General features: G+C 40.3%; 1 protein-coding gene across 1 annotated transcript in view; it reads right to left on the bottom strand.

Annotated features, from left to right (window-relative positions):
* The window catches only part of PRKCA (protein kinase C alpha), a 149,325-nt gene that overhangs the window by 34,166 nt on the left and 103,128 nt on the right, over positions 1–12,031 (bottom strand). Inside the window, 5 exon segments of the mRNA XM_036394402.2 lie at positions 2,935–2,964; positions 9,850–9,946; positions 10,695–10,737; positions 10,740–10,828; positions 10,922–11,078. Of these exon segments, the coding sequence (XP_036250295.1) occupies positions 2,935–2,964; positions 9,850–9,946; positions 10,695–10,737; positions 10,740–10,828; positions 10,922–11,078 (416 nt within the window).

Raw genomic sequence — 12,031 nt, forward strand, 5'->3', positions numbered from 1 at the left:
CTCCTGGCACAGGGATCTCCTGGACCATGATCTCCTGGACCATGATCTCCTGGACCATGATCTCCTGGCACAGGGATCTCCTGGCACAGGGATCTCCTGGACCATGATCTCCTGGACCATGATCTCCTGGACCATGATCTCCTGGCACAGGGATCTCCTGGACCATGATCTCCTGGACCATGATTTCCTGGACCATGATCTCCTGGCACAGGGATCTCCTGGACCATGATCTTGACAATGATCTCCTGGCACAGGGATCTCCTGGCACAGGGATCTCCTGGACCATGATCTCCTGGACCATCATCTCCTGGACCATGATCTACTGGACCATGATCTCCTGGCACAGGGATCTCCTGGACCATGATCTCCTGGACCATCATCTCCTGGCACAGGGATCTCCTGGCACAGGGATCTCCTGGACCATGATCTCCTGGCACAGGGATCTCCTGGCACAGGGATCTCCTGGCACAGGGATCTCCTGGACCATGATCTCCTGGACCATCATCTCCTGGCACAGGGATCTCCTGGACCATCATCTCCTGGCACAGGGATTTCCTGCACCATGATCTCCTGGCACAGGGATCTCCTGGACCATGATCTCCTGGCACAGGGATCTCCTGGACCATGATCTCCTGGCACAGGGATCTCCTGGACCATCATCTCCTGGCACAGGGATTTCCTGCACCATGATCTCCTGGCACAGGGATCTCCTGGACCATGATCTACTGGACCATGATCTCCTGGCACAGGGATCTCCTGGACCATGATCTCCTGGCACAGGGATCTCCTGGACCATGATCTCCTGGACCATGATCTCCTGGCACAGGGATCTCCTGGCACAGGGATCTACTGGACCATGATCTCCTGGACCATCATCTCCTGGCACAGGGATCTCCTGGACCATGATCCCCCCAAGGATGCTCCTGGGCTGGGCTCAGGGCTCAGCCTCACTGCCAGCAGCAGGGCAGGTGATTTGTGCTGATTTACTGAGAGAAGAAGGAAAATAAACAAGGAAGCATTTTTTCCATGAAAAACCCTGAATTGCAGAGTGTCCCCATAGAAACAGAATGCCAGCTTTCTCTGAAGGAATTTATGTTTATAATCCACCAGGAATAAACAGGAATTTTGCCCGTGAAGCAGCAGCCGTGGGAAATCCTTCAATCCCTTTTTTTGGGTGCACTCCTATGGTGGAAACATGAATTAACCAAGGACTTTTGTCAGCTTCTATCAGTGCTCTACAAGGCCTGGATTTTACAATGAGGTGACAAAACTTCCTATTTCTGCCAGATGCATTTTATCAGGGTGACTTTTTCTCTGGTTTAAAAATGCATTTAAGTAGAGAAACTTCCAACTTCCCAGCAGAAAACAAGTTTCACCAATGAAACCACCAGGTGATTTTATTTTCAAAATGAAGGATAGGATTGAGGAAGGGCAGTTCTCTTCTGCTCAGGCTTTTCTAAGATAAAAAATCAAGGTTAAGGAAAGTGATTAATTTAATTTTTCTGGTTCATTGTTAGAACATTTGTTATAATCATGCATTAATAACATAAACAACTCTTAAAAAATAACGTTTGATTTTTAAATTAAGTATTTTAAGCCTTGAGTGATAATGTAAAGTGCTCCAGGGCAGCTTCAGTTGTAAAAACACTATTTGAAGATGATAATGGCTTCAACTTAAGATTCTTAGAACACAGTTTACAGCACAGGAAATTCAAATTTTGATCAAAATTTTAACTTCACCAATGTATGAAGCTGAAAGTGGTTTGTGCTAGTGGCCTTTGCCCTAATAAAGCAAGATAATTTGTTAGAGATACATGCAAATATAAACAAAACACATGTTAAGTTCTCAATGCTGAGATGTAACTTTTATGGCAGTAACTCAGTGATGTGGGGAATAGTGAAAGGAGCAAAATGAGAAATAAACAAGGAGGGTGAATTGGTATTTCAGGTATCAGAGCATCTGTGCACATGGGTAATATCTCCTACAATATAGCAATAACATCCAGCAATAGATGTGCTATGTTAAATCATAAAACATGCATGCTCTAAATTTAACTATTTAAATATACAGTGACCATGAGCATTATTTCATCTGTGAAAGTTACTTCAAGTTCCATGAATGTCTTTCAAATTAAAGATGCACCTTTTTCCATTTTCCATGAGCTGGTGGCACTCATTTAACTAATTCCTCCAAAAAAAGGCACAATGTACCTGCTCAGGTTTGATCACTCTTTTTTTTTTTGGTAGCAAAATTCTAATCTGGGGATCACTTTACGACAAATTATGGAACAAACTGTGAATATTTCATACTGATCTTTTAAAAAATAAATTTTAAAAATTATACATCATAATATTTCATGAATATGAAATATCATTATTATGAAATATCATTATTATGAAGTTCAGGTTTGATCACTCTTTTTTTTTGTAGTAAAATTCTAATCTGGGGATCACTTTATGACAAATTATGGAACAAACTGTGAATACTTCATACTGATTTTTTAAAAGAAATTAAAAATTATACTTCATAATATTTCATGAATATGAAATATTATTATGAAGTATTATATATAGTATTATACTAAATTATATATAGTATTATACTAAATTTATACTAAATAAATAACTATATACTATAGTATTATACTAAATATCTATAGTATTCTATATATTTCATATATATATATTCATTATATATTTATGAAATATTATGAATTATAACTTCAATTATTTATTGATATATACTTAAATTATTTATTGATAATTTAAATCATACTTCAATCTTTAATTTTTTTAATACAAATTAGAAAAGCTTCAAGTGGAAAAAAAAACAAGTGCATCCTTAAAAAACCAGTGAGAATGAAATTAAACTGAATAAACTTCAGATGTTGGTAAAGGAAGTTGTGTGTAGGAGAACACCAAGGAGAAAACTACCTTGAAGAAGTGGATATTTACATGACAGTCCTGGAAGAGACAGGAGAGGGAGAAACACTGCGTGGTTAGTAACGGGCTGGCACAGCACAGCAACCACAATTAGCAGCAGAAATAAACAAATACAGACACAGCAGCAGCAGCAATACAGAAATGGACACGTCTGTTAAGCACAGAAACAAACCCAGGACAAATCAAAGGGTGTTAATCACAGGCAGGGGCTGTGCTGCTCCTCAGCTCACAAACACACAGCCCATGCATGAACAGCCTCTGGCAAAGCCTCCAGCTGTGCACAGCTGGCCAGGGGCACTGGGGCTCCCAGCCCTAAACTGGGGTGACAGCACACAGGGATTTGGGATTTTTTGCCTTGCCTTGTTTTGCAAAACACTTTTTGGTTTTATATAAGGGATGAGGAAATCCCTGCCATCAACGTGATTTTTTTATATTCTTCACCTCAAATCACAACCCAGTGAGAAAAGCCTTAAGGAGATCAGCAAACTGAAAGCAGAGATTTGTGCCATCTAGTTAAGGAATTTCAAGTTCTCCTCTCTGAGCTGTGGTGAGTGGATGGGAAACCTCCAGACAACTGCATATGGGAATTCCCCCTGCCAAACTATAGTACAGAACAGATGGAGTCATCTAACAGCATCTCTATAATGCTGCAAACTATTCTCTAATGATTAAATATGCACAATTTAAAAATAGGAATGAGTGCCATGGCCAAAAAAAGCAGCTCTTCTTTTTATATCTCTTTATGCATAATGAGTGTGGATTGATGTGCCAGTGATATTTTGGCTGGTCATGATTTCAGTGTGGCTTAGTTTCTGTTTCCTGAAAAGTAAATTTCATCTTGTCATTTGCAATTTGAAGTGTCAGCAATGTTATTGCTCTTTCCATGTCCCCTTTGCTGACCTGCCTGAAGCTTCAAAGTGGGAATGAATATTGGTTAGAGACAGATATGGAAGAAACCATATCTTTTATTTATTAAAAAAAAAAAAAAAAGAGTAAAGTAACTGCAGTGTAACAGCTCTGGGGCAAAGATGTAAAAGTAATGTTTCCTTCCCAGCCCTTATAACACTTTACAGAGACCTGCAGAACTTAAGTCACAAATTGACAAAATCACAAGCTCCTCTACAGTTTGACTTGGGGGTTTTGTGGTTGTGTGTTTGTTTGGGGTGGGTTTTTTGAATGAAAATTTGAATGAAAACAGATTTAATTAGAAAACTCACTGGGCTCTTAAGAAGCCTCTGAAGTCCCTGCAGTATCTGCTATGGCCCTGGCAATGTAACTGCAACATTTCCCCCCAGCCTCCAGCTCCCAATAAAGGCAGCTCTAGGATGCCCTGGCCACTATTAAAGGAAAGAAATATAATATCCTTTTAGCCTAAAGTTTTTGTGAATATCAGAAAAATGCCAGATTAAGAAAGTTCTGGCCTTCACCTTTCTAATGAAGCAGACAGAAATGGATTAAGAAAATTAAGAGGAGTGGTAAAGAGCTAAGAAATGCAGGGTTTGCAGTGAAACAATCTGAACTGATGTACTGATGGCCAGAGAAGAAATTATAAATAAAAGAAAGGTTTTTCAGCATTAGACTCTAACAGCAACAAAACTCATCAGAGAGTTGTGGTTGTGCCTTGACCTCTGGGGACAGTTTCTGTCCTGTTTAACACCAGCTGTGCTGCCACGAGGAGAGGCCTGATGCTGTAAATCCACATGAGCTGTGTGCACAGATACACAGCCTGAGGCTTCTGGGCTGGAAATTCGGGCCTGCACAAGGATTAACACACAAGTTTGGTCTAACAAAGTGCTGCCCTGCACCCTGGAGGAGCTCAGGAGCACAAATATCTCCCAGAAATAACTAGAGAGGTTACAGGCATTTATCACTGAGCCTTAAGGCCAAGCTCCACATCTGTCCTGTTATCTTTCAAATGAGAAGGTATTTCAGAAGACATTTTCTTTAGGATCACAATAATGATAAGGCATTTTAGAAGACATTTTCTTTAGGATCATAATGATAGTTCTGTTTGGAAGCATGAGAGGTCACCAAAATGTCACCACCACTGACTGACCACTTGCAGTGCTCAGACACAACACCCACCCTGCTCTCAGCTCTGCTCCCTCTCCTCTTTCTGGGCTGCAAAACTGAACTGCATCAGCAATTCCATGGTCAAAGCAGCTGCAATCTCTCACACGAACAGGACACAAAGGCAGGGATGTGGATGAGGATGTTTGTCCCCTCCCAGGGTGCAGGGACAGTCCCTGTGGTGGGACAGCAGTCAGAGCTCTCAGAAATTAAGGGAAGGATTTTGTTTCTGTCAAAGCCACCCAGAGAGCTACACTGAAGGAAATAATTAGAACAGAAGAACATATCTGACGTGTGAAGAGTGTGCACCAGGAGGAGCATTACATTTCTTCCCAGAGATGCTCTAAAATGAGGATTTTATGAGCAGAATCCCATTCCCTCAGAGCAATGTGCTGGGATCACTGCAATTGCCAGAGCTGAGTGTAGTGACTGAGCCTGCTCCCATCACCAACACACCTCGTGCTCAGTAAATGTGTCCATGGGTAAGGATTATGCTTGCTCTGTTCTTTGTTTAATTAAAAAAATCCTTTATATGGGCCATAACAGCTGCTTTATTTTTAATAACATTTCCCAGTGCTGGTGATGTGGAAAGAAAGGGAGAGATCATAAACCAATTCACCAGCCTATTTTTAAATCAGCATTACTCTATTATCACTCTAAGGTGATATTTAAGTATCAAGAAGTGCCTTACTAAGCAGGAAAAATAAAAAGGGCTTGACCAAACTCAAATAATTTCCCACAATAGAAGTTTTAGAATTTGCACATTCTTTCCCCCCAATTCAGGAAAAAAGGAATGATGCTCTAAATGGCAAAGGCATCTTACTGCTCAAATCCCAACTAGGTAGAAAAAAATACCAGAAGTTTGCATTATTTCAATATTCTGCTTTTTTTCTTTGACTAGAAAAGTACTGGAAGAAGGAAATAAGTACATAAGCAAGAGGAGATGCTGCAGTTAGAAGATTTCCTAGTTTGGGTCCATGGAGGCACCTGGGACTGTTGGGAGTTCCCATGGCAACTTCAGCACGGACAATTATGGAGCAGCCACAATTATTCTGAATATGCCTGGTGAGAAGGGAGTTTCATTTTGAGATGGCCACAAATAATGCTATTCCACAGAGAAAATTCACAAGTAAAGGTTAAAAGCAACTGAAAAATAGTGACAGATTTTATCCTGCCTCCACTTCCTACAGGAGTATATTTTTATCTCTACATACTAATAATGATGTATCATGTATAAATCACTGAGGACAGATTTGATCACACTGCTAAATGAGCAGATAATAGGTTTGTGAGTTTTAGTGAGAGGTGAGATCCAGAAAATATGTAGATTGAATACAATTTGTTGTGTAGAAAATACTGCATTGCACCTCTGCAGAATATCCCTCAATTTCTACATACATATAGATTATACATAGAATATAATATGAAAAGTGCTTGCAATAAAATATGAAAGGTAAAAAAAGCACTATCCACAATTCTTTCTTTTCCAAATTTGGTCCCATTTGTTGAGAGGATCCATTCTGGGCAAAGGTTGGGTGTTAATTCTTCAGCTGATTCAGATGGGGCAGAATGGGCCATGAGGAAACTTCTCATGAGAAATAGTTTTTAGCATTCAGTTACAAATATAAGTGAAGGTTTGAATCTATTATTATTTACTTATTTATGATCTTTAGAGTATTTTATACTTATTCTATTATTTATTGATTATATTATATTATTACTATATTTTACAATATTTTATTGTAGATTTACATCGAATAAATAACTTAGGAATAAGTGCTAGGAGGTCCAGTGAGCAAAGCAGCATTTCCATGAGAGTTGTGTGGCTAAGAGCCACATTTCCAGAAGAAATCTGGGCTGTGAGGGTGATGTGCAAAGAAGGATGTGATGGTACAGTGTAAATGGTTTGAGATCAATGAGCTTGAGGTCAAATATTAAAGCTGCCTGAAATAGAGATACAGGCAGATATTCTTAAAATTCTGGTTTAAATGGGAGGTAGCTCCTAAGTGGTCCTGGAGGTCCTTCCTACCCATATTTCTAAATTTAGTTAAAAGGGCAAAGTCAATTTTCTGAACATTTTACAATTTTCAAGACCAGAAAGTGGTTTCAGAAATTCTAAATTTATTGTTTCTCTAGCCTTTTGTAAGCTGAAAATAATTTTATTCTTCCTTAATATGAAACAATGAAATCCTAATCCTGAAGTTTCTCTGCTCTTGTGCAGCTTAGGTGTGTATACAGCCCTTTACTCTGAAGGCCACCATTATTTATTTTAAGTATTAGATATAAGTAATGCAATATTTTTGTGGAAATTGTTGTCATTTTGTACTCAAAGTTAAATCAGTGTAGCTTGGCTACCAATCACATGGTCACATATTAAAAAATAGACCAAGCACTGCAAGTGCAGCCTGGATTGGGAAGAACTGTGGAGTTACTCCTTCCATAAATTGATAAATGGGAAGGTGGCACAGTGAGACCCTTTGGTCCATCTGTATTTTTAATCTCCTGACAAATTCACTCCCCCAGGAAAGTGACAGTCAAGACCTGCAATCTTCTTCCTGTAAGGCTCCAATGCTGATTTTAGAACAGTGGAAATATTTATTTAGATGATGTCATTAAGTCACAAATAGCAGCATTTTTCTCAGTGCTGTCTACTTGTTCCTTATTACAGGACACCTAAAATAAGATGCCTGTGCAGGGCAGGATATAAATGATAACAGAAATAAAGGAAAAGATGATCAGAGTCAGCACCACTTATGTGCCATACCAGAATAGCTAATAAGTGAAATATCACCATTCAGACATCTGTGCTGTGAATTTTCAGAATCCACCACAGTGATGCCCCTTGAAACCAAGAAGAATATTCCATGAGGGTTCTGCTTCCCTCTGCTCCTTCTCAGCATGAGAAACTTTGAGATAAGGAACGAGGGTGAAGCCAAACCCTCCAGCCATGTAACACCACATCACAGCAGCCCTGGCCCTGACAATTCCAGGGTCTGTTCAGCTACCAACATTCTCATTTATCATCACTTTTAGAACTGTTCATTGTCCAGCTTGGGAAATTACAATTACTGGAGACACTGTGTGCCTGCTGAAGACCCATTCCCTTCCCTGGATTAATTCAGCCACTCAAACAGCACCAAACAGACTGGCCCAGAACAGGGAGAGCCTCAAATTCACAGTGCTGAGGCTCAACTAATTAGACTTTGAGACAGACTAATTATTTCTGAGACAGAGCTGCCCCTTGGTGAAGCTGCTGGCTCTGAGACTAGGTCCAGTAGTTTTACATCAATGCTCTCAGGATTTCTACTCCACTTCATTGCAGGACATGGATAAACCCTGACTGCTCTTCCTGCAACCAAAGGATTTACAGCAGGACTAAAGTCAACCTCAGAGACTGTAAATTCAATATGCAAACACACTGCATGCAATACCTGACATTTTTAACTGGACAATTTTAGTGACTTGTCTCTGTGCTGTCTCTGACCTGAGAAAAAACAGGTAAACTTTTTTTCTATCACTAATATATAAATATCCACCCAATTCCAGACTCTGCATAATGCACAGAAACATGGACAGAATTACTTCTGAAGCTATTCTTTCTAGGGAGGATAAAAACCAAAAATGATCTTGAATAGCAAATGACCTAGTGCAGCAAAATGAAATCACACTGGTCAGATCACGACTGTAAAGAAAGGAAAATGGAATGGAGGCTCAAATACTTCTCAAATGTGTAACAAAAATCATAGTTCATGCTGCAGACATGGGAGCTGATCCAAACAGGTTCAGAAGAAATTGGTGCACCTTTTCTTTTTCCTTCTTGCAAGTTGAACATGTGTCGTTTTTCCTCACTTTCGTGGGTTAACCCATCTTTTATAATAACAATGGAGAATTCTGCCTGATGGTGAACATAGAAAATTCCCATTTCAGGTTGAAAGGAACAGGCAGGTTTGCTTATGCACAACAGGTACATTCATCATGTTTGGATAAACAGCTTGGCTAAGGTTGTGAAGTGCAGACTGGAATGTTTCCAGCTCCTGGCTGTGTGTGAGCTGGGAGAGCAGGCAGGGGAGAGGAGCTGCCCCAGCAAACCCCTCCCACCCCAGGCCATACCTGTCCTGCTCCTGGGCTCAGTGGCCAGCAAATATTTTGTTGTAATTCTGTCAGAAGAGGCAGAGTCTGATCATTAACAAAAAAAACTCCTTTGTGTGGCACATGGGACCATCCTTGTGGCTACCAACTTCTCCAGCTGGCACCACAGGAGGCAAGGCATTGCAAAAAGCATCACTTTATTCTGGATTTTCTTATTTGTACATACCCAGCAATACCTCTGATCCTTAAAAAACATCAGCATCTTCCCCACACTACAGAGATCAGAGTTTCACATAAAAACCTTCTGCAAAGACATGAAAGCTCCAAAGTGTGAACACTGAAAGTATTTTCTTAAAACATCCCAAGTTACAGTGTGAAATATTCCAAGTATTAAAATACCATTGTTTCTGAGGATTTCATTTGTCAAATAATGCAGATATCAGTGATAGTGGCAGATTTTGCAGCAATTGTTAAAAGACATTGAAATTATTACATATACTTGACATAACATATTTTAAAATACCAACTTCTAAGTGTCATAGCAGAGAAGCTGAACTGTCAGGAAAATGATGCCATGTCTGAATTAAACCACTTGGTCCAATCTTCAAGAAAACCACAGACACATAGAGCTGTCATAGGGACAGAAATAGGAGCACTGTAACATATGTATCATTTAGCAGATTTTTTTTTGGTAGTGAAGAGAATAAATGCAATATTTAGTTGCACACATCTGTGTTTAATCCTCACCTCAAACTTCTGTCGGAGCTCTGCATTTCCATCTTCATCAGCATCTGGAATTGGAACATTGTAGTATTCACCCTCTTCTTGATTCAGCAGCTTGTACCTGTGGTAGATTTCAGAAAAAAACGGTGACTTTATGTTTTTTTCCCGATAGATTTAAAAATCTGATTTTGTTGTTTGTGTGTGGTTTGTATCAATGTCACATGTGTGCAAAGAACTGATCCCAAAATCCAGAAGCAAACTCAGAAACAGAATATATTTTACCTGAAATCAGACCTTTCATCCCAAGCTATCTGTCAAGGCACTTTAATGGACAAGGAGATTCTTCCCACTCATGCTGGGATCTGATGGGAGACACCAACCCTGAGGAGGAACATTTGTCTCCAGTGCTTCCACAGCCCTCAACAACTGTCTTTGAAGAAATGTCCTTTTTGAGATGTGGTGAGTTCTACCCTCTCCTGGCAGGTAATGAGGTGGCATTTTATGAGATCAGTTTCCATGTGCTTTGAATTTGCAGAGCTATATATAACATGATACACCAAGTATTGAACACATCATATTGGAGATAAAAATAAAATTTGTATCACAAGACTGTGTTCACAGAATTGAGTTTGCAGCAGCTCCTGGCTCCAGCAGAAGTTTCAGGAACACCATAAAAGAAAAGGAATTGTTTTATTATCCCTCTTTGATATATATAGCCTGTGTTCCCTAGGTTTAGTTGCACTACAGTGAATTTATAGCCTGAAACACAGCGAAAAGCTCAAATAAAAGGTAGATCACATTGAAAAAAAAAGGACAAGTTTAAAACTTTTGGTGATACATTCTCTCCTCCTTTTTTCAGAAACTCTTACCATCCACTGGCTGGCATTTTCATAAGCTCTGACACCCCAAAGAGAGTGACCCCATGAAATCATTCCTGGTGGTTCGATCCCAGTCCCAGACCTCCACGGATAACCGGCGATCTTTGTCTGTAGGTTTTAATTTACTAAAAAAGGAGAGAAATGGAGGAGCTGTCAACACCAAAATAAACAATGAAATGCATCCAAAGACCCCCAGGAAATCAGGGTGTTAAACTCACAACGTGAATGACTCATTCCAGTCAGGATTCAGGGTAGAACGGATGGTTTTTGTTTTTTGTTTACTTTCATTCTTAGGATCTGGGATGAGCTTCAGTTTGACATAAGGATCTGAAAGTCCATTTGGATCCATGGGAATGAGGTTTTTTGCTTCTCTCACTGTCAATATAAAACACAGGATTACACATCACTGTAAAAAAGAAATTACATGTCAGGCCAGAGCTATTGAAGCAGGCTGACAAATAAATAAGATGTGAAACCCACCTGTCAGACTTGGCATGGGAGAAACTACTTGTTTAAAGCAAGGTTGTACTGAGTGATATTTATAAGAATAGCAGGGAGCAATGACAGGAGAAAAGAGTGATTCACAAGCAACACACAGCTCCCAGGCAGCTCTCCCTGCAGTGCAATGATTAAATAGCCAAATCCATCACTGTAATTTTTCTAAGCAGGTACCAACTCTTTGTGCTTTTGTTCCCCCATCACTCTTAGGTTATACAACCAGAGATTAGGAGGCAAATACTGTAAGAGGCAGAGGCAGATCACAGGGGATTGCAGGGGATCAGGTGTTTGACACAAGCCCTCTTTGGAAGGTTTCTAGCACCACCTTCCCACAGATTCATGGCTCATTAGTTGTCTGATGGAATCCTTGGGAGCATTGTCATGACAGCAACCAAAGGAAAAGTGCAGGGAACACAAGTGCAGCTCCAGCTTCACAAAATTCCTACTGCAGCTCTCTACCTTGACAATGCCAAAGGCAGAAACAAGGTGAGTGAATTTATCCTGAGCTGTTCCTGATGCCCAGGGACAGAGGGAACACTCAGGAACTGCAGCTGGGGAATGCAGGGAACCCCAAAGGGTGAGCACAGCCAGCACTGCCCTCCCTCTGGCAGACAAGTGAGCCACACTTACACATCCTGGAATGTCAGGACCCAGCACATCCCTCTGCCTGTCCTGAGCAGCCCAGACCCTGCCAGGGGGCTCAGAGACCCTGGCACAGAGCCCAAAACACCTGGGGGTTTGATCGTGACCCATGGAGCAAGTTACCAACCTTAGATGAAGATCTGCAAGCCATGAAAAATTAAGTAGAATGACAGTGAATTTATCACAAG

Source organism: Molothrus ater, chromosome 19, assembly GCF_012460135.2.
Source record: "Molothrus ater isolate BHLD 08-10-18 breed brown headed cowbird chromosome 19, BPBGC_Mater_1.1, whole genome shotgun sequence".
Taxonomy (NCBI): domain Eukaryota; kingdom Metazoa; phylum Chordata; class Aves; order Passeriformes; family Icteridae; genus Molothrus; species Molothrus ater.